Genomic DNA, 24025 nt, shown 5'->3' with positions numbered 1-24025 from the left:
CCATCAATATCCTCGAGATTCGAGCTATCAGGCTAGCATTGTTTCACTTTCACCGACTTCTGGCAGGTCATCCAGTCAGAATACAGTCCGACAACGCCACGGCCGTGGCATATATCAACCGTCAGGGCGGAACTCGCAGCAAGACGGCCATGCTCGAGGTGTCTCACATCCTCCATTGGGCGGAATCGAACCATTCGCCCATTTCGGCGATCCACATTCCAGGTGTGGAAAATTGGGCGGCGGACTTCCTCAGCCGCCAGGGCATCGCCTCCGGAGAGTGGTCCCTCCACCCGGAGGTCTTCCAGCAGATTTGCCATCGCTGGGGGACCCCGGATGTGGATCTCATGGCTTCCAGGATGAACAACAAGGTCCCTCAGTTCCTTGCTCGGTCCCTCGACCCATGGGCCCTCGGAGTAGACGTCCTGGTCCTACCTTGGCGTCAATTCCGCCTCCCGTACATTTTTCCTCCTCTTCCCCTACTACCGAGGGTCATCAAAAAGATCAGGGCAGAGGGGGTACCAGTGATTCTCGTCGCGCCAGACTGGCCGCGTCGGGCATGGTACGCCGAACTGGTTCAGTTGGTGGCAGACGTCCCCTGGCGTCTTCCAGATCGCGTGGATCTCCTTTCACAGGGCCCGATTTACCACCAGAACTCAGGGGCCCTGTCTTTGACGGCTTGGCCGTTGAGTCCTGGATTCTAGGCCAAGCGGGTTTTTCTCCCACGGTGTCCTCCACCATGATCAGAGCTAGGAAACCTGTTTCCATGCGTAGTTACCACCGTACCTGGCGAATTTTTTTCTCATGGTGCGATGCACAGGGACGATCTCCTCTAGTATTTTCTATTCCTTCCATACTGGAGTTTCTTCAATCCGGACTAGAGTCGGGACTTGCCCTTAGCTCCCTAAAGGGTCAGGTTTCAGCATTGTCGGTCCTTTTCCAGCGGAAGATTGCCAATAGGTTGCCGGTGAAAACTTTCTTCCAGGGAGTTTCCCGTGTGGCGCCTCCCTACAAGTCACCTTTGGATCCGTGGGATCTCAACTTAGTTCTCGGAGCTCTTCAGGAGACTCCCTTCGAACCGCTACAGGACGTTTCCTTGACCTTCCTTTCTTGGAAGGTAGTCTTCCTAGTAGCCGTCACGTCCATCAGAAGGGTTTCGGAGTTGGCTGCGCTCTCCTGCCGCCCTCCCTTTCTCATTTTTCATCCGGACAAGGCGGTATTGAGGACCTCTCCCACCTTTTTGCCCAAGGTCGTCTCCTCTTTCCACCTCAATGAGGAGATTGTTCTACCTTCGTTCTGCCCGGCTCCTGTCCATCGCATCGAAAAGGCTCTACACACTCTTGATGTGGTGAGGGCTCTTCGTCGGTACGTCTCAAGAACGGCTCCCTTCCGCACGTCAGACGTCCTGTTCGTACTTCCAGAGGGGCCCAGGAGGGGTTCTCCTGCTTCAAAGGCCACTCTGGCAAAATGGATTCGGTCAGCCATTCAAGAATCCTATCGTGTCAAAGGTGTTCCTATTCCAGCTGGGATCAAGGCTCATTCTACTCGGTCGGTGGGCGCCTCGTGGGCCATTCGGCACCAGGCGTCAGCACAGCAGGTCTGCAAGGCTGCGACGTGGTCCAGTTTGCACACTTTTACCAAGCATTACCACATTCATTCCATCTCTTCTGCAGACGCTGCCCTTGGCAGGCGCATTCTGCAAGCGGCAGTTCCTTAAGCCGTAAGCCAGTGGTACATGGGGTTTTAGCATATTGCTCCCCTCCCAGGGACTGCTTTTGTACGTCCCATGGTCCTGTGTCCCCCAATGAGGCGTAGGAGAAAAGGAGATTTTTGTTTACTTACCGTAAAATCTTTTTCTCCGAGCCACTCATTGGGGGACACAGCACCCACCCTGTTAGCCTGTTTTGGCTTGTTGTTACTTCTTTGGTTTTGACATAGTTGTCTTTGTTCATGCTCCTACTGCTTTACTACCGAACTGGTTCAAATTGTATCCAGTGAAGGGGTGTATGCTGCAGAGGAGGAGTTAATCTTTTTGTCTACTTAGTGTCCTCCTAGTGGCAGCAGCATAACACCCATGGTCCTGTGTCCCCCAATGAGTGGCTCGGAGAAAAAGATTTTACGGTAAGTAAACAAAAATCTCCTTTTCTACCCTCGGAAAGTGCACGGCTGATATGGCGGAAACATTACACTCTGCCTCTCGCAGAGTCCTTGTAAACTCTGACTTCACTTGTTTGATGCGAGTACCGCCTTAACGGTTTATGTAAACTTCGGCCGTGGCATTGTCTCTTGGGCGTTCCAGTGGCCCTGCGCTGTGTGACGAAGAAAAAACGGCTCCGCAAAAGATGAGACTGGTATTGTTGGTGAAAACCTGCCACTAGGAAAGAGGAACTTCCTTTATAGGACTGATGCCGACGGCGTCACCAGATGAGGGACTGCCTCACTCTGAGAGGAAGAAGCACAGGATTGTCCGTGGAGATGACCAGAGAGCCCGCTGAAGGGAGCGGGCATGGAACTGAGCAGGCATGGAACTGAGCAAAAGGAACGGTTTCCGAGGCGACAATCCATTTTCCCTAGAACTCCTAAGCAGGACCATAGGAGAAGAAAAGCTGATCGCTTTAGAGTACAGAAAACCCCTGGCAGAGGGATGAACAACCTTCTCCTTTGGAAGGAAGAGACAGGCTTGGGTCATGTCGAACCCATACCTAGAAACACCAAGTACTGAGCAAAGGTGAGGGAAGGACTTTTCTCTGTTTATAATCTAGCTGAGATGGACTCAGATATGTAGGGTAAACTGAAGACTCTGGTTGCAGTCTCAGTGGGACGGCTCATTGATCAGAAGATCGTTTAAGTAGGGAAATATGAAAAATCCCTTGGATAGAAGAATGACCCTGACCGCTGCTATGACGTAAATAGTCTGGGAGCAGAGGCTAGGATGAAGGGGAGGGCCGTGAACTGATAAGGACCCTCCTGGATTGCACATCATAGGAGCCTCTGAAGCTAAACACAAACAAGAATGTGAAGAAAATTCTCCTGAGTCCATGAAAGTGATTACCGAACTTAGTTATATCGGCCTGAAAAGACAGAACCGAACATGACGGGTAAACCGCTCGAGGACTAAAAACGGAGGAGCGTTCCGTCTTTCTTCGTGACTAAGATAGAATAGAACCCCGAGAACAGTACGTTCCTGAGGATGGGTACGATCACTTCTGTGAATGGCAGGTAAAGACTGCCTGAAAAACTGCTGGGGCCTGCGACGTATGTCTTGACGGGTGCAAAAACAAAAGGAAACCTCTTTCTGGGGAGAAGTGGATCCAAAAGATCTAGAGACTTGGGAGGCAAAACCAGTGAGTCCAGAGAATGCGACGAATGGCAACGATGCTGCCGGTATTTGTGACGGAACAACCAGCCGCATCAAAAAGGGGAGCGGACACGAGATATTTGCTGGCATGGGCCATCTGATCAGCCAGATCTGGCCTCCCATCCGGAGGAGCGGCCGCTAGAATACCTTGACGAAGTATTCTTGCCCCGACAGACATGGAATTTGACACCCAGGTGTAGGCAAATGTGGGACAGAGAGGCGGCAGCCGCCTGCAAGGCTGACTTAGCAAAGGATTCAATCTGTCTATCTGTAGAATTCTTAAGGGATGCACTGATCAGTAGAGACAAGGCTGTCTAAGAAGACAGGCGAGAAGGCGGCGGATCCACCTTAGGGATTCTGCCCATTTATCAAGAAGGCCTGGTCTAAAGGGGTAGAGGATGAGTAGCTTCCTCCTACCTGGGAGGCGCTTTTCAGAGTGTTCCCAGTGTTTGGATATAGTCATGACAAGTTCCCTGTGATCAGGGAAAATTCCGGGAAAAACATTTTTACCCATTTGAAAGTAATGGAGTGCTCGTGAGCAGGAGCCTCGTCCTCCCATAGGTTCAGAAATTTGGTATTTTGCCCAGATAAGGTTATTGAGCGTATCTTGCATCTTTCAGGTCTGGTCCGTATCGGACTCAGACTCAGACTGGGAATCCATATCCGACCCAAAAAAACACCTCCGCGGAGGGGCATGGGATGAGGAATGCGTCCAGGAGAAAGTAGAGGGACCAGCCGGTTCTTTTGGTTTGTACGCCATCTGTCCCTGTGAAGGTCGCAGACGGGTGCGTGCGAATCACCATGAGAGGTGTTCGGAGCACTGGTGGCAGAAGACAAATGTGTAGGATGCTCCAGGACCTGGATCAGGGACTGTGAGAGTTTGGTCAGATCTGAGACCGACTGTGACCTGGCAACAGCCCACTCCGGAAGGAGGGGAGTGCTCTCATCCCGGGTGTTAGAGGGTTTCTTTGAATGCCACTGCTCTTGTACAGATAGCACAAGCATTTCAGATTATAGGGACAGGAATGGGCCTCCCAGAGATTGGGCATAAGTAATAGGCTAGGGCTACAGCTGGGGGAGCTAAGCCCTCGTGAAGAGAGAGAATAACCAGTCTGAGCTGGTCCTACCTGATAACAGAGACTGCCTTCAATGTTCAGGCTGCAGCATCACCAGAACCAGTAGGTTAAAGATGGACGCCTGTTGTGCCCTTCGGAAGACTATGGTGGCTGCACGATTCTTCACACGGTTTCGAATCTTCACTCAACCTGCAGGCAGAGATACACTGTCCCCCCGCCACGCACAGCCGCCCGCACTCTGCACAGCCGCCCGCACTCACCACCGCCACGCACAGCCGCCCGCACTCACCACCGCCACGCACAGCCGCCCGCACTCACCACCGCCACGCACAGCCGCCCGCACTCACCACCGCCACGCACAGCCGCCCGCACTCACCACAGCCACGCACAGCCGCCCGCACTCAGCACAGCCACGCACAGCCGCCCGCACTCAGCACAGCCGCCCGCACTCACCACCGCCACGCACAGCCGCCCGCACTCACCACCGCCACGCACAGCCGCCCGCACTCAGCACCGCCACGCACAGCCGCCCGCACTCAGCACCGCCACGCACAGCCGCCCGCACTCAGCACCGCCACGCACAGCCGCCCGCACTCAGCACAGCCACCCGCACTCAGCACAGCCACGCACAGCCACCCGCACTCAGCACAGCCACGCACAGCCGCCCGCACTCAGCACAGCCACGCACAGCCGCCCGCACTCACCACCGCCACGCACTCTCAGCGCTGCCCGCACTCTCTGCACCGCCACGCACAGCCGCCCGCACTCTCTGCACCGCCACGCACAGCCGCCCGCACTCTCTGCACCGCCACGCACAGCCGCCCGCACTCTCTGCACCGCCACGCACAGCCGCCCGCACTCTCAGCACCGCCACGCACAGCCGCCCACGCTCTCAGCACCGCCACGCACAGCCGCCCGCACTCAGCACAGCCGCCCGCACTCAGCACAGCCGCCCGCACTCAGCACAGCCGCCCGCACTCAGCACAGCCGCCCGCACTCAGCACAGCCGCCCGCACTCAGCACAGCCGCCCGCACTCAGCACAGCCGCCCGCACTCAGCACAGCCGCCCGCACTCAGCACAGCCGCCCGCACTCAGCACAGCCGCCCGCACTCAGCACAGCCGCCCGCACTCAGCACAGCCGCCCGCACTCAGCACAGCCGCCCGCACTCAGCACAGCCGCCCGCACTCAGCACAGCCGCCCGCACTCAGCACAGCCGCCCGCACAGCCGCCCGCACTCAGCACCGCCACGCACAGCCGTCCGCACTCAGCACCGCCACGCACAGCCGTCCGCACTCAGCACCGCCACGCACAGCAGCCCGCACTCAGCACCGCCACGCACAGCCGCCCGCACTCAGCACCGCCACGCACAGCCGCCCGCTCTCACCACCGCCACGCACAGCCGCCCGCTCTCAGCACCGCCACGCACAGCCGCCCGCACTCAGCACCGCCACGCACAGCCGCCCGCACTCAGCACCGCCACGCACAGCAGCCCGCACTCAGCACCGCCACGCACAGCCACCCGCACTCAGCACCGCCACGCACAGCCGCCCGCACTCAGCACAGCCGCCCGCACTCAGCACAGCCGCCCGCACTCAGCACAGCCGCCCGCTCTCAGCACAGCCGCCCGCTCTCAGCACAGCCGCCCGCTCTCAGCACAGCCGCCCGCACTCAGCACAGCCGCCCGCACTCAGCACAGCCGCCCGCACTCAGCACAGCCGCCCGCACTCAGCACAGCCGCCCGCACTCAGCACAGCCGCCCGCACTCAGCCGCCCGCACTCAGCCGCCCGCACTCAGCCGCCCGCACTCAGCCGCCCGCACTCAGCCGCCCGCACTCAGCCCACGCACTCAGCCCACGCACTCAGCCCACGCACTCAGCCCACGCACTCAGCCCACGCACTCAGCCCACGCACTCAGCCCACGCACTCAGCCCACGCACTCAGCCCACGCACTCAGCCCACGCACTCAGCCCACGCACTCAGCCCACGCACTCAGCCCACGCACTCAGCCCACGCACTCAGCCCACGCACTCGGGCAGTAGAGCCGGAGAGAGAAAGATGAGAGCAACATATGGCAGAATGGAAACAGGAACAGGCAGAATGGGTGCAGCACATTACAACAGAATGGGGGCACAGGATGGGAGCAGCACATGACGGAATGGGGGCGCAGGATGGGAGCAGCACATGACGGAATGATTGCGCACGATGAGAGCAGCACATGACGGGATGGGGGTGTAGGATGGGAGCACATGACAGGATGGGGGTGCAGGATGGGAGCACATGACAGCATGGGGCGCAGGATGGGAGCACATGACAGCATGGGGCGCAGGATGGGAGCACATGACAGGATAGGAGCACACACATGACAGTGTGGGGGTGTAGGATGGAGCAGCATATGATAGGATGGGGGCGCAGGATGGGAGCACATGACAGGATGGGGACGCAGGATGCATCAGCACATGATAGGATGGGGCGCAGGATGGAACAGCACATGACAGGATGGGGGCGCAGGATGGAGCAGCACATGACAGGATGGGGGCGCAGGATGGATCAGCACATGACAGGATGGGGACGCAGGATGGAGCAGCACATGACAGGATGGGGACGCAGGATGGAGCAGTACATGACAGGATGGGGGCGCAGGATGGAGCAGCACATGACAGGATGGGAGAGCAAGATGGGAGCAGCACATACCAGGATGGAGACCATATACCAATATAAATGCTCGCCACCCGGGCGTAGAACGGGTTCAATAGCTAGTATATTTATATTGTGTAAAACCACACCTTCATTATGTGATTCATCTTTTTTCAACCCCTCCTCTTTTAATCATATATGATCCATAAAGAATACATGTCAGTATATACATTTGTTTTGGTTTTATATTGGTGTTTTTCTATAGGTGTTTAACTCTTGTATTTTCTTGGGGTACAGTCACACATTAAAGAGAATGTGTCACCAGGTTTGGCCAATACGAGTTACGACCACTGCCTTTCAGGGCTTATGTACAGCATTCTATAATGCTGTAGATAAGCCCCCCCCCGATCCAACCACCCACCTGGTGGGTGTCGCAAGAAGATGGGAGGCGCCGGACCAGGACCTGCAACACCCATCGACTAGACCGCCACCCTGCAGGTGAGTGTAATAAAACTTATTTTTCTTCTCTTGCAGGTCAGATCGGAGGCTTATCTACAGCATTATGGAATGCTGTATATCAGCCCTGAAAGGTGATGGCCGTATCTTATATCGGCCAAACCTGGTGACAGGTTCCCTTTAAGGTTGGCATGTTTGCTGCACAGCTGCATCCTGTCAATTGCAGCTGTTGTAAGATAAATTACAACTAAATGTGTGTAAATTCATTGCTTATTATTAAAGGCCTTATTACTAACAATAAGTAATCAGTTTAATTTGACAGCCGCTGCAACAATGGCAGTGGCCCCGTGCTGCCCATTACATGTGACCCTGTGTTTAGCTGATGACATTTTCATGTTTACTCTGTGCCTGACTGTTTCAGTGAACAGAAAGTGCACTGCACTTTTAATCTTTATATTTTTCTGGCTGTTATCATGAATGAATTGAATATCCGCCACAATTAGCCAGTATTCTGTGTAAGAATGATTAAAAAGTAAATTGGTGAATCACTTGCTCAAAAAAAAAAAATGTAAAAAAAAAATTGACCCATTTAGCAATTCATAATACGGTCATCACTTTTTTTTCCCATTTAAGAACATAAAAAACTATTTAGACATCAGGCTAATGGAGGTGTAAACCCTTCGGAAAGTATTTGTAGTCGGTGTAAGAATGTGTACACGAGATGTAGAGATTTATAGGAAATGTGTAATCAGAGAATGATGAGTATTCCTATCTCTGCCCTTCATGACTCAGGAGGGAATACCTGTCTGCATATGGAGTGTATGGTTTTTGAAGAGAAAATATATAAACAATTATCTCTTTTCATATTGTAAATATCTTTCTCTCCTCATCAGAGTCCAGGTAGAAAGACCACCAAGCTCTGGGTGACTGATGATGAAGTTTCACAGGAAACTTTAGTTAAGGTGAGTAAACTCCTATAACTTAACTGAAATTTTACTCCTGTGTCCTCCCAAGATGTGATTGTTACAGCATAAAGGAAATGTGCATCATTTTTTTTTTTTTTTTTTAATTTTGCTCCAATCATCCAATGAACTGATTATAACTAGAGATGGGCGAACTTGAACAGTAAAGTTTGGGGTTCGTACCGAACACCTACTGTTTGGGCACAGACTCCGAACACAAACTTCAGAGATAGGTGGAGCCCAGGATGTTCGGGTTCGGCCAAACAGTAAAAAAAAAAAAAAAAAAAGTTTGGGTACCATCAAGTGAATGGGAGGCCCGAAAATCCAGTGTTAGCCACGCAGCTATGTACATGACAGCGAGGCAAACGCTGCCTCTGATCGGCTGTTAAATCATTACCCCCAGTCAGTTAACCCCGGTTCCCATGCTGTCAAATGACAATGGGAACCGGGCTTCTGTGATCTGAGGTAAAAAATTTACATCCGGTCACAGGCGTCAGCTGATTGGACTACTGCTCACATCAGTCAGTGTCTGCTGCCTCTAATAACAGCGAGAGCAGGCGGCAGCTGATGGGAGTATTCATCAGCTGGCGCCTGCACATTAAATAATGAGGAAGAAAAGAAAAGCGTTGTGGGTTCAACTGTATTTTTGATAACCAACCAGGCAAAACTGACAGTTGTGGGATGAAAACATCAGCTGTCGGCGTTGACAACGCTGGTCATCAAGAATAGTGGTATCCCCACACTTTTTTTTTCATTTACCATATACGGAGTATAAGCCGAGACCCCTTATTTTGACACAAAAAACTGGGAAAACTTGTTGACTCGAGTATAAGCCTAGGGTGGGAAATGCAGCAGCTACTGGTAAATGTCAAAAATAAAAATAGATACCAATAAAAGTAAAATTGATTGAGACATCAGTAGGTTGTGTTTTTGAATATCCATATTGAATCAGGAGCCCCATATAATGCTCCATACAATTCATGATGGACCCCATAAGATGCTCCATGCAAAATACCCCCATAAGATGCTCCATAAAGTTCATGATGGGCCCCATAAGATGCTCCATATTAAAATATGCCCCATATAATGCTGCATAAAAGGTTATTGATGGCTCCTTAAGATGCTCCATAGAATATTATGCCCCATATAATGCTGTGCAAAGGTTAATGGGCCCCATAAGGCTGGTTTCACACTTGCGTTTTGATCTGCAGCGGTTTTTTTTTCAAAACGCATGTGGTGAAAAACGCATGTAAACGCGGCAAAACGCCGCGTTTTTTAGACACATGCGTTTTTTTGCGGCGTTTACATGTGTTTTTTTCCTGCGTTTGCGTTTTTTTAAACGCATGCTCAGAAGTGTGTGACAGCTGCCAATCATCAAAATCAACTAGAAAACCCACTATAAACAGAAATGGCTAGGGTTAGGGTTAGGATCCCTAGTAACCCTAGGGATCCTAACCCTAACCCTAACTCTGGCAAGCCACCCCCCACCATCAAGGTGATAAAGGCATCCAAACCCTAACCCTAACCCTAGGGATCCTAGGGATACATAGGAATTGGCTATTATGTTGACCTGGTGACCAGGACATTCTTCTAATAAAAAGCTTTGTTCAATGTGGACACCCCAAGATATACGGTATTGCTATAGAGTACTAAAAATATAAACTCGTAGAGTATTGACTGTCATATAGGGTTAGGGGTAGGGTTAGGGTTTGGATCCCTTTATCACCTTGATGGTGGGGGGTGGCTTGTCAGGGGTAGGGTTAGGGTTTTCTTGTTTTTTCTTGTGTTTAGGGTTAGGGTTTTTTTGTTTTTTCTTGTGTTTTTCTATAAAACCGCATGCGTTTTTAACGCAAGCAAAGGCTACGTTCACATTTGCGTTGTGCGATGCAGCGTCGGCAACGCAACGCACAACGCAAGCAAAAACGCAACAAAACGCACGCTAAAACGCTGCGTTTTGCGACTCATGCGTCCTTTTTTGCCGAAAGTTGGACGCAAAAAAAATGCAACTTGCTGCGTCCTGTGCGCCCTGACGCGTGCGCCGCAAAAAACGCATGTGTCAAAAAACGCATGTCCATGCGCCCCCATGTTAAATATAGGGGCGCATGATGCATGCAGCAGCGCCCGACGCTGCGTCGCACAACGCTAATGTGAACTTAGCCAAACGCATGTGCTTAAAAACGCATGCGTTTACATAGACAGCAATGCATTTTTTTGCCGCGAATAAACGCATGCGTTTTTTTTGCGGCAAAAAAACGCCGCTAGAAATTACTACAGGTTGCATTTCTGCAACTGGACGCACGCGTCAAAAAACGCATGCGTTGCCGAAAACGCGTAAAAACGCATGCGTTTTTAATGTTAAGTATAGGAAAAAAACCGCATGCGTTTTTTAGCGCTAAAACGCTGCGGATCAAAACGCAAGTGTGAAACCAGCCTTAGATGCTCCATAGATTATGCCCCATCTAATGCTGCACAAAGGTTGATGGCCCCATAAGATGCTCCATAGCATATTATGCCCCATATAATGCTGCACAAAGGTTGATGGCCCCATAAGATGCTCCATAGATTATGCCCCATATAATGCTGCACAAAGGTTGATGGCCCCATAAGATGCTCCATAGCATATTATGCCCCATATAATGCTGCACAAAGGTTGATGGCCCCATAAGATGCTCCATAGCATATTATGCCCCATATGTTGCTGCTGCGAAAATAAAAAATGACATACTCACCTCTCGTCGCTCAGGCCCCCGACACTTGCGATATTCACCTGTACCCGTTCCACCGCCGTTCGCTGGTGTGTCTTCCTGTTCTCTGCAGTGACTGTTCAGGCCTGAACGTCACAGCCAGAGGACTCAGAAGACAAAGCCCCCGGCGGTGGAACGTGGACAGGTAAATATTGCATGGCTCACCCTCCCCTGTCATACTCACCTGCTCCCGGCGCGGTCCCTGCTTCTCTGATGCGATGGTCTCTGATGCTGGCAGCTTGTTCCTGTGTTCAGCGGTCACATGGTACTGATCATTAAAGTAATGAATATGCGCTCCACCCCTATTGGAGTGGAGTAGTTTCTATATTCATTACTTTAATGAGCAGTACCATGTGACCGCTGAACACAGGAACAAGCTGCCGGCGTCAAGAGACAATCTGAGAAGCAGGGACCGCGCCGGGAGCAGGTGAGTATGATGTGACAACTGCAGCTCCCCGTCCCCCCGCCGACCCCCTGGGACAATGACTCGAGTATAAGCCGAGAGGGGCACTTTTAGCCTAAAAAATGGGCTGAAAATCTCAGCTTATACTCGAGTATATACGGTAAATAAATAATTTTAAAATAAAAGGCGTGTGTTTGTATGGACCACGAACTTAACTCTATTAGATGTCCCGATTCTGGCGCTTTGCCCGGCTCTTCTCACTTGCCCTGGCAGTGGCAAGTGGGGTTCATATTTGTGGGGTTGATGTCACCTTTGTATTGCCCGTTGTCATCAAGCCCACGGATTACTAATGGGCAGGCGTCTATAAGACACCTATCTATTACTAATCATTTAATTATATTGTAAATAAACACACAGCAAGATTAAAGTCTTTTATTTGAAATATAAAAACCCAACACTTTTACTTTTTTATTAAAAAATAGCAAACACCGTTATACTCAATCCCTCATCTCCTGTAATAAAACAAAAATGAAAAACAACCATATCCCTCACCTGTCTGTCGTTCAGTCCCATGCTGTAATCCATGTCTGGGGATAAATAGTCTTCAACGTGGCAAGATGCGACCATCCAGGCCGAGACCCGCTGGTGACTGAACTGCTGCGTTCCCAGCCCTGAACTGTGGGGACCGTGGTGAGATCACCGCTATCACCGTGAGAAATACCGTGTGAAGGAGAGAATGTCCTCCCAAAAGAGACTGGAGAGCACAGTCAGTTGCAGTTTTTCAATTCTCCCGGTGAACTCTCTGAGCTCAGTGCTGCGCCATGAGACTTCCCACTTGCCACCGCCAGAGGGCAAGTGGGAAGAGCCTGGCAAAGCGCCAGTATTGCCGCATCATGCACATGACAGCGTAGCAAACACTGGATGTTTGGGCCCCCCATTCAAGTAAATTGGATCCGGGTACTGTTCTGGTACCCGAACCTGAACCTTTTTTTTTTTAACGTTTCGGCCGGACCCAAACATCCAGAGGTTCGCCCATCCCTAATTATAACGTCTATCCAATGCTTTTAATTGTAAATGGTCTGTTTTATATGCCTAATCACTATGTAGATTTTCTACACAGTTGAACTGGCTTCACACATCTGCATTTTTGGTTTCCAGACTGGTTGTGAGTCCCGTGTCCCGAACAGACAGACTCATAGGCATTCAGGAGTCCCAACGACTGGTCTGGAAACTGGTCCATGCACACTGCCATACAGACACGTAAAGCTCGCCTTAAAGGGGTTTTCTACTATACTTGGACAACCCCTTCTCATTCATGGTTTCCCACAAGTAAAATAACACCTCTACTTCCAAACAAGAGAATGCATCAACCCTCTTATATAACTTCATCCATAACTCATTTCCAATTGATAAGTTATAAAATAACACTATATGTATTACAGAAACAAAATCTGAATTTTTCGTTTTCATTCATCTAGATTCAGGCAATTAAGATGATGGTGCGCTGGTTATTGGGAATGAAAAATAACCTTAGTAAATCTGGAACCTCCACATTGCGGCTTTTAACAGCCATTTTACATGCTGATGGAGATCTAACCGAACATGGAAAGCTGAGGTAAATGGTCACAAGTTAGTACATTGGGACAATCTGTAAAAAGTCACAAATTCGCAGTAGTTGTACAGCTTTACAACATTTTTTCTTATGATAATACGTATGATATGAGTTCACAGTAAAGTATTATTCAATGTAGTTTTCTAGGAATAGTGTTTTCAGCCTATTGGCCAGTGCTAGGTAGCAATAATAGGAGGAGTTGTTACTCGCTGTCCGCGGGTTCAGCATGCCGTCTCTGCTGCTGCTACTCCTCCAATATTTTTGTTGGCAGACTGTTCACATCAACGCTGCAGCCATTAAGTTTATTGGCCCTGCCTTTGTAGATCTGCCAAGTGATTGCTTGCAGCTATAATGTGCCCTGTAGTTGTTACGTCACTACTGCAGCCTGTCAACAAAGACTGTAGCAGCGGCAGAGAGGCAGCTCTGGACCCTGGCAGGGTGATTAACAACTGCTTATATTATTTTATCCTATCACAGATCAATGGGCTGAAAAACCTTTTAAGTATGTTTGTAGTAAACGGTTCCTTTTTTATCTATAGTTAAAATAACTATTAATATTTTCTTCCATGCAGTAAGCCGGACATGTCACGGCTCCGACTAGCAGCCGGTAGTGCGATTGTGAAGCTAGCACAGGAGCCATGTTACCATGAAATCATCACCCTGGAGCAGTATCAGCTGTGCGCCCTCGTGGTCAATGTAAGGATTTTTTTATTTTTTTTTAGGACAACATTCTTATTAAACTATTTGTTTGATGGACTTTTAAAAACTATGAAGTTGCTTCTTATAAAAAGAGACTGTTCATTTTGGCGCCATAGATTTCCTTTATTACCAAGCCATGACCACCACCATTACTATGGAACCACTTTGAATGCTCTCCCATTGGTTTATTAATGGGTTGTTCGTGTTTCTCTATTATTTCTGCCATTTGTGAAGGCAAGAGTGGCAGTATAAAAGAAGCTTCTTTGCTGTCAGTAAATCTATAGTGAAGTGCTGGGCCAAACACTATTCTATTAATCTCAGTAATACATACAGTAAAAGTGATATTCGGAGCACAGTACTTGTGTCTGTGGTGTCTCTGTGAGGAGGTGCACTGTGCACCCTCCCTGCTGTGTGTCTGCTACTCACGTATGTGATGTATAATGTGTGTGTACGTGGGAGCTGCAAGGTTTCTAAAATATGCCACTCCACTTCTACACTCTAAAGTTGGCTTACACCTTAGCAAACCATTGGTAAAGTTCCCACAAAGACCTGCTTTGTGGATTAGTAATGCTTTCAGTGGCGGCTATGGAGATGAGCCGAAACGTAAATCCTAGGGTAGAAACTTAGCGCTGCTGCAAACAAAGAACCACATGGTTGGTCCTTCTCCCTCTTCTTCCACATCTGTAGTTTGAGACCCACACAATAGATAGCGGTCCGCTTCTGTCTGACCTCCCAAAGACATACTGATAGGGAATTTAGATTGAGCCCCATCAGGGACAGCGATGATAATGTCTGCAAACTGTAAAGCACTACGGAATATGTTGGCTCTATATAAATAGAGAGATTATTATTAATGCGTAAGGCAGTTTTATAGTATAAGGTCCTCTATGGGCTCTATTTATCATTGTGTTTTCTCCTGGTTCTTAGGATGAGTGTTACCAAGTCAGACAGCTGTTTGCACAAAAGCTACACAAAGGTTTATCTAGATTGAGGCTTCCACTTGAATATATGGCAATTTGTGCCCTTTGTGCAAAAGATCCCGTGAAAGAGAGAAGGGCACATGCCAGGCAGTGCCTGTTGAAGAATATTAACGTACGGAGGGAGTATCTGAAGCAGCACGCTGCCGTCAGCGGTAAGTAATGCCTCATGCCATCCTCCGTAGCGCTCACCTGGGAGCCGGGCCTATGTGTTATCCGTAACAGTCACATTTCCATTCACTGTACTCCTACCGAATATTCCATAGTGCTCACTTATTATTGTGAAAAGCATCAAGAAAGGGACTCCAGATATTTTTCTGGCTCATATTAAATTTCTCATAATTAATTGAACTTGGTGTCCTGGGTGCTAAGGAGGTTGTATCGGATAAGAAGCAATGGTCCGCTCTCGTTTCTTCAGTACCAACTCCACTGTAGTCCATGAGCTGAGCTTTGCAGAGTTGAAATGCCACACACATCTCACACCCCAGAGTTGGCAGGCAGGCGGCATATATAATATAAGCCTGTAATTAGATTTTCCTCTTTGATTTTGAGTATTATTCCAACTCCAGACCTCCATGGGATATTCATTTTGATTTACTTTGATAATTATGTTTTATTGTTCTGAAGATATTCCTCTATCCAAGAATAAAAATTTGTAATTGGAATATTTCATTCAGAGATATCTAGGATGTGGTATTTCTCTTTCGCCTCATTGGGGACACAGACCGTGGGTGTATGCTGCTGCCACTAGGAGGCTGACACTAAGTGATACAAAGGAAGTTCTCTCCTCCCCTGCTGTATACACCCTCCTGCTGGCTCTCATCTAACCAGTTCTTGCTTGGAGTGCGTAGGAGACTCACGGACGGGTCTGCTATTCAGACCCAAAACTATTATTTTATTTTTACCTTTTACATTTTTGATTTTACTTTTTACAACGAAGGGGTGACGGATCCTTTCAAGCCTCCGATCTCCCCGAACCATCAACAGGCGAGCACGAAGAGTGTCGCCTCTCCGTATCCTCTCCTTCGACGTGGAATGCTATGCCTGAGCTGATTTTTAGGGGCAACGGGTCCCTTCAAGGGCGCACCGGTCTCCCTTCACCATCAACAGACGAGCACATGGAGTGTCGCCTCCACTTATCCTCTTCTGCAGCCAGGCCTAATGCCGGACAACTGGCCCTGGGTGCAGAGGCACTCTGTCTTTGGCGTCCGAGCAGCCACCACTGTACCACCACTGTTAAAGCGGATGGCACAAAGAGGCGGACGGTTCCTCTCCACCTCCCTAACAAAGGGATGGTGGATTGAGGGTTACCCCTTTATCCCTGCACCGTCCACTCTGCAATACCTGACCTGCAGCAGAACAATAGAGTTTGCGTGCTTTCCTCATCGGTGCGCGTCTCGCGTTGGCTCCATGCCGGGACGCGCACCGATGGTGAGTGGATCCTGTCGGCGATGGGCCTCTGCAGTGGGATATTCACATGCTGACAGGCAGCCTCAGCCATGGCTTCCCTGTGGCCCCCCCTCCCTGAGGTAACGCTCTGGCCGGCTGCAGAAATTTAGCCCCCGGCTTCGGCCGATGTGTAGGCCGCATCCCGGAAGCCACACCTACATTATGGTGCGCTAAGGAGGCTCCACCCCCTTTTCTGGCACTTCTTGCCTGGCACGGGAGCACTAGTTTTTCTCGGCCACTTCAACGCGCCCCTCACTTCTACCCTTGGTATTGCTCCCACCAGCTGCAGAAATTTAGGCCAGGTTTGGGCCTATTCATGGAAGTCACGAGGCTTCGCCCAGATCGCGTCTGTGGCTCCGCCCCCCAAATTGGTGCCTCTCGCTCCCTGCAAGACTTTTCCACCTCTGCAACTCTCAGTGGCCATCTTGGACCACCTGGCCGGCTCACACAGTGGCGACGGTTTTGCATTAAAAGGGCACAACTATGCTGCAACATCAGTACCCTGGTAAGGAAGTACTGCTCTCTCTTCCCCTGCACCCTCCCCCTGTACTTAAAGGCGCACGACCAGTATTTCCTGGTCTTAAAGGCACATTACCAGTATTCCCTGGTCTTAAGGCACTTGACCAGCAATTCCCTGGTCTTAAAGGCGCATGACCAGTATTCCCTGGTCTTAAAGGCACATGACCAGTATTCCCTGGTCTTAAAGGCACATGACCCGCATTCCCTGGTCTTAAAGGTACTTGACCAGCATTCCCTGGTCTTAAAGGCACAGAACCAGTATTCCCTGGTCTTAAAGGCTCATGACTAATCTTCACTTGTCTTAAAGGCACATGACCAGTAGTCCCTGGTCTTAAAGCCACATGACCAGTAGTCCCTGGTCTTAAAGGCACATGACCAGTAGTCCCTGGTCTTAAAGGCACATGACCAGTAGTCCCTGGTCTTAAAGGCACATGACCCGCATTCCCTGGTCTTAAAGGCACATGACCCGCATTCCCTGGTCTTAAAGGTACTTGACCAGCATTCCCTGGTCTTAAAGGCTCATGACCAGCATTCCCTGGTCTTAAAGGCTCATGACTAATCTTCACTTGTCTTAAAGGCACATGACCAGTCCGTAGCTGGTCACCCTAAATAAGCTCAGGAGCCCTCTGCCGCTTATCCCAGAGTACCTAGTTCCCCTGAGTGGGCTTTGTCACTGCCGCAATCCATGGCTTCTCTGACCAAGAGAATGAACCCTCTGTGGCTCGGAGTGCTTGCAGGACCGATATAGATGGTCCCTCTCCTACATGGGAGCCGTCGGCTAGCAGGGGCCGCAAGTATTCTAGAAACGTACAGACGTCTATAAATGTACAGGCGTCTAGAAAACGGAAACTTCATTTCCTGATCCCTCACCAATGATTTGCTGAGAACAAAACTCTGAATATGGATCAGATATTGCCTTGGATCTGGACTCGCCAGAGCTTCAGAAAAGGATGGATTCGACTATTTATATCATAAAACGATCTCTGTAGATTGACAAGGACTCCGGTTCAGCTCTAGATCATGCAGCGTCACTCATAAGGAGGGAGCGTCCTTATAAGCGATTCACTGGACAGAAGCCTCTTCAAGCGCAGTATCCTTTTTCAGCCAATATGCAAACACGTGGGGTGTCCCCCTCCACGTATACCCCCTATGATGTGGGATGCCATGCCTGGTCTGATTTTTAGGGGCGTCTGGTCCTTTAAAGGGCACCGATCTCCCCACACCATCAACAGACGAGCACATGGAGTGTCGCCTCCATGTATCCTCCTGCAGCCAGGCCTAACGCCGGACAACCAACCCTGTCCACACGGGGACCTGAACTCTGTGGATGTACAGAGGCACCCTTTTTGGTGTCCGAGCACCCCCCTCCGCATCACCACTATTTAGCAGATGATGCAAGAAGGCAGATGATCCCTCTCCACTTCCCTGTTAAGAGGATGGTGGATCGAGGGTTCATCATTTTTAACTCTGCACCATCAAAAGAGAGCGGCGATAGCAAGAGACGGATTTTTCCTGACCTGCTGACCGTGCATTCTGCCACTTGGCAGATTAACCGGGTAGAATCTCCTGTGGTATACCTACCAGTATCCCTGCCCGATGGGTCATCAATTAAAAATACCACGGACTATCAGATAGCAAATGTAGTTTGTTCTGTCTTGCGGCCTCGGGTTCAGGGCTCTACCCTCCATTAGCCGCCGCATGGGTTGCTAGAGCAATGGTTTCCTGGTCGGAGACCTTAACTACTTTGATTCACAACAGTAACCTTTTTCTGTAGACATTACAGCTGGCCATTCAAATCTCTTGAGCGGGAGACTGTGGTTCACACTTCTTGGATGCGGCTAGTTGGCCGGCGTTGTTAACAGCAAATGCCATTACACTCAGTAGGGCATTATAGCTCAGAGAATGGAAGCGTACTCTGCGTTCAAAAAGCCTCTGACATCACTCCCTTACCAGAGTGGTCAGTTATTCGGTGAGAAGTTGGGGGCGTTCCCTACGCAGGAACAAAGGATCGCATGTTTCTTATAGACCCAACCAGCAGTGGAAGGGTTGTCCAGGACAGTCTAGATCTTAAGGATCTTGGTTCCAAAAAGGGGACTGAAAAGTAAGACCGAACCTGGACCCCAAACGTCTAACAAGCTTGACAAGGTCCTCCTTCGGATGGAGCTCCTCCGCTCAGCCATTACGTCAACGGAAAAAGGTGGAGTTTCTGGCATCCATCGACTTGGATGCTTACCTTCACATTCCTATTTTTCCCCTCTTCAAAAATTCCTTCGCTTTTCCATTCGCGAACAGCATTTTTAAGTCACGACCTTGCCTTTCGGCTTTGTTACCACACCCAGAGTGTTCGCAAGGGTTATGGCGGCTGTCATGTTCCTCTTGCACCCTAGAGGCGTGGTCATCCTGCCCTATCTGGTCGACTTTCTAGCTGCTCTTCCAGGACTGCGCTGAGTCATCTATATCTCTTGCGATACCCTCTATCACCTGGGCTGGCAGCTAAACTTAGACAAGTTTACCTCATTTCCAGCCCAACAGATATGCTTTTTGAAGATGATCCTGGACATTTCCAGAAGGTTGGTTATTCTCCCTTGAGACAAGGTCGTGGCCCTTCCACAGGGAGCTCGCGCATTTGATCACTCGTCCCCTCATTCCATTCGATTTGCTAGGAGGGTTCTTAGGAAAAATGGTGACTGCAATGGAAGCAGTTTCCTTCGCTCCTCTCATTTTCTGCAGGTCAGACAGGCTTTTAAAGGGTAGTCCCTGAGCTCCTTCCTCATCCAGGGGAGATCCTTTCTCCTGGTTCAATGGTTATTAGTGACTACCGATGCCAGTCTTCTTCTCCCAATCATTGTTCTGGGGATCCAAACGGTTCGGCTAGTCCTACAGCAGGTCCACTGTCTTCTGGCTGGTCGCCCCATCCGAATTCAATCGGATAATGCTTCGCCTGTGCCATACGTCAATCATCTAGAAGGTACCCACAGTCAGGCGCCATGGCCGAGGTACCTCACATTCTCTGATGGGCCGGGATCTATTATTCGGTGATCTTGGCACTACACATCCCAGGAGTAGATCTCTGGGTGGCAGACGCCGTCAGGGTCACGCCTCAAGTGAGTTGGAACTTCACCCGGAAGTCTTCCATCAGATCTGCCTTCACTTCACTTCACTCCAGATGTAGATCGGATGGTGTCCAGACTGAACGCCAATGTACTCCAGTTCATGGTTCGGCTTCGAGATCCAAAAGCCATCGCAGTGCATGCTCTGGTTCTTCCGTGGTACCAGTTTCCATAACCCCTCTTCCACTACTTCCGAGAGCCTTTCGGAAGCAGAAAGTGTCCCCGTGTTCCTGGGAGATCCGCACTGACCACGTCAGGTTTTTCATTTGCGGAACTAGTATTTTTCCGTCTTATTGCCACAAAACTGCAAGTAGGGACTTCCTCGCAGGGAGTTTTCACATGTGGTCCTTCCCTATCACATACCGTTAGATCTTTGGGACCTTTAATGGTCCTGGGAGTCTTACAGTAGACTCCTTTTGATCCGGACAGACTTTACTATTAAAGGGAACCTGTCACCCCCAAAATCGATGATGAGGTAAGCCCACCGTCATCAGGGGCATATCTACAGCATTCTATAATGCTGTAGATAAGCCCCCGATGTTACCTGAAAGAGGAGAAAAAGAGGTTATATTATACTCACCCAGGGGCGGTCCCGCTGCGGTCCGGTACGATGGGCGTCTCAGGTCCTCTACGGCGCTTCCTATCTTCATTCCATGACGTCCTCTTCTGGTCTTCACGCGGCAGCTCCGGTGCAGGCGTTCTTTGTCTTGCCCTGTTGAGGGCAGAGCAAAGTACTGTAGTGCGCAGGCGCCGGGCCTCTCTGACCTTTCTGGTGCCTGCGCACTGCAGTACTTTGCTCTGCCCTCAACAGGGCAGACAAAGTACGCCTGCGCCGGAGCCACGGCGTGAAGACCAGAAGAGGACGTCATGGAATGAAGATGGGAGGCGCTGTACCGGACCTGAGACACCCATCGGAGCAGGACCGCCCCTGGGTGAGTATAATCTAATGTCTTTTTCTCCTCTTTCAGGTAACATCGGCGGCTTATCTACAGCATTACAGAATGCTGTAGATAAGCCCCTGATGACGGTGAGCTTACCTCACCATCGATTTTGGGGGTGACAGGTTCCCTTTAAGAAAAGTCACCGTTTTTTCTCTGCGATCTCGTCGTCCTGACGAGTCTTTGAAGCTAGCCGCTATGTTCTTTCAGACTTTTTCCCTTATTGCTATGAAGGCAAGGTTGTCCTCAGGCCATCCCCGTCCCTTGTTACCAAGGTGGTATTGTATTCCCACTGTTATAAGGGCATCGTTCTTCCCTCATCTCTTTCGGCACCAGTCCACAAAACGGAATTGGTTCTCCATATTCTGGATGAAGTGAGTGCTCTGAGTAGGTATGTATCGAGGACAGCGTCCTTCCGAAGGTTGGACACTTTATTTGGGCTTCCTGACGGTAAGAGGAAGGCTTCCTGACGGTTACAGGAAGGGTTTAGCCGTTTCATCGGCCATGTTAGCCAGGTCGATTCGTTACACCATCCAGGAGTCCTTCCATGTTAGATGTCAGCCTTTCTCCCTGTCTATCGAGGTTTCTTGGATTCTAGGCAGCAGGCATCGGCAAAGCACGCCTGCAAGCTTGCGGGCTCGTCCAGTCCACATGCATTCTTGAAGTACTATAATTCCCAGACTTCCGCAGATGTGAGTCTGGGCAGGCGGACTCTGCAGGCTGTGGTGGTGCACTTGTTAGTAGTTGTTACACAGGACCTGATCTGATGTTGTCCCCACCCAGGGACTGCTTTGGGACGTCCCACGGTCTGTGTCACCCAATGAGGCGAAGGAGAAATAGGGATTTTTGTGTACTCACCGTAAAATCCTTTTCTCAGAGCCATTCATTGGGGGACACAGATCCCACCCTGTTATTAGCTTATGCTTGTTTTATAACTTGATATGCTATACTCTCATATATAATGTGACCTGCTATACCCTCATATGTTATTGATCTCTTACTGCTTTTGCACTGAACTGGTTCTCTGAGAGCCAGCAGGAAAATGTATACTGCAGGGGAGGAGCTAACTTTCTTTGTATCACTTAGTGTCAGCCTCCTAGTGGCAGCAGCATACACCCACGGTCTGTGTCCCCCAGTGGATGGCTCGGAGAAAGGGATTTTACGGTGGGTACACAAAAATCCCTATTTTAGTGTTCCCTTTATTTCTTTTAAGCAGTGTGTGTGTGTATGTATGTATGTGTATGTATGTATATATATATATATATATATATATATATATATATATATATATATATATATATATATATATATATATATATATTCAGCCTGATTTAAAAAAAAAAGAAAAATTTACTGCACATGCCATGAGTTCATCAGAGGAAGTACCAAGTACGCTGCCCTCACCAATCTCGCCTATACAGTGTATGAGTTTAAGATCCTCTGTAGTGTTTTACTGTGTAGCAGTGATGAGTTCATTGGGCACATAAGGGATAAGACATTTTTTTTGTTTTATTTCCCTAGTAACCTGAACTTTAAAAAAAAAAATTGTATTCATCATGAATAAGAGGCAGAAATGAAAAGGAATCTGTCACCAGGTTGTTCTATGTAATCTGACAGCTGCATGATGTAGGGAGAAAACCTGAATCCAGCCATGTGTCACTTATTTCATTGGGTGCAGCAGTTGTGATACAACCTGCTGCAGATTTAGCAGAGCTCACAATGCTGAGCTGTGTATAACCCTGCGCACACAACTGATTGGCAGCTTTCTGTGTACACTGTATAGCGACAGCTGCTAATCAGTGCTGGGAGTTTGGTTGGACTAGGAGGCAGTAGGCAGCTGGTCCTGTAGTAATTAATCTCCTGATGGAAAAACTGATGTTATTGAAAACACAGCCACTAAGTGACACATCTCTGAAATCAGGGTCTCTGAGCCTACACCATGCTGCTTTGAGATTACATAGCAAGAACCTGCTGACATATTACCTTTAAATAATATATCCTAGACACCGTTTAGCCTGAAAACAAAGTTGAATATACTAGAGCCATAAAGGTAGCTGATGTGTTTGTTCCTGATTTAATGTAAAGTAACAATGGGTGACTGGCAGGAAATAAGTGGGACTTGCTGCTAAATTTCCTGTTATATTGAACACATTGTTTAAAGCCATGCACAGTTTTGTTACCATACTAAAAATAACACCACAATTACTTTCCCCAGAAAAGCTGCTGTCTCTCCTGCCTGAATATGTTGTTCCATACACAATTCATCTTCTCGCACATGACCCGGACTATGTGAAAATCCAAGATATAGAACAACTGAAAGATATTAAAGAGTAAGTGTGCAATAATGATTTACATGGCAGCTACTATCTGAATTAAACTACCTGTAGCACAGATGCATCACTTCCGTTTTTACTGACAAGTATGTGCGTAGTTGATTGTCTCATTCATTCATTGTTCTGTTCATGGTTTTCACAGATAAAACACATACCGATTATAGCCTCGGGGCATGTTCACACGTGTCCATTATTATAGACCTTTATCTGACCATTGTCCGCAAAAAATAAAACTGAATGGATTCTAAAACTAATGTATAGCACTCTGCTGCCTCACTGATCAAAATTCAAACAAACGGACCAAAAATGGTTGAACATAGGATTGAGCACACTGAAAAATTCTTTTTTTTTTAATTTCCTCTCGTACAAAAAACCCAGAGGTCTGAAAGAGGTTTCACAGTGATGTACGGCAGCATGCTGTGTGGTATAAATGAAGTGTTCGCTTTAATTCTGTCGATTATTATTACAGCTGTAACTAGAGGTCAGCACATCTGCCAAATTTCTAATTGAAGCGAAAAATTCTCAATGCAAATTGAAAGTACCCTGATTGCAGTAAAAAAAAAAGTAAATTATGCTTTAAGGTCTTCCAACCCCAAAGCATAATAAATGGCTTTGACATTGTTTGCCGTCCCATGTGACCGTGCATGGTCACAGTGCTGAAGCCCAACCGGCACTTGTGTAGAGGAGACAGAAGCCAGAGTGGGTACATAAGGAAGCAGTTGAAGACTGTCAGGGACAGAGATGTTTGGTTTTTTT

At 49.1% G+C, this 24025-nt stretch overlaps 1 protein-coding gene across 3 annotated transcripts in view; it reads left to right on the top strand.

Moving 5' to 3' along the window:
• The window catches only part of PDS5B (PDS5 cohesin associated factor B), a 234946-nt gene that overhangs the window by 184543 nt on the left and 26378 nt on the right, over positions 1-24025 (top strand). For all 3 annotated transcript variants that reach the window (XR_013224069.1, XM_077298241.1, XM_077298242.1), the window contains exons 22-26: positions 8417-8485; positions 13111-13247; positions 13817-13940; positions 14871-15075; positions 23152-23266. Coding sequence is in view for 2 of the 3 variants with exons in the window: in XM_077298241.1 (XP_077154356.1) it covers positions 8417-8485; positions 13111-13247; positions 13817-13940; positions 14871-15075; positions 23152-23266 (650 nt within the window). In the remaining variant the exon portion in view is untranslated. The remainder of the gene's footprint in view (positions 1-8416; positions 8486-13110; positions 13248-13816; positions 13941-14870; positions 15076-23151; positions 23267-24025) is intronic.

The sequence above is a fragment of the Ranitomeya variabilis genome, chromosome 3 (assembly GCF_051348905.1).
Source record: "Ranitomeya variabilis isolate aRanVar5 chromosome 3, aRanVar5.hap1, whole genome shotgun sequence".
Classification (NCBI taxonomy): Eukaryota; Metazoa; Chordata; class Amphibia; order Anura; family Dendrobatidae; genus Ranitomeya; species Ranitomeya variabilis.
Note: the sequence above shows the minus strand (reverse complement) of the source record. Positions and strands in the feature narration are given on the sequence as shown.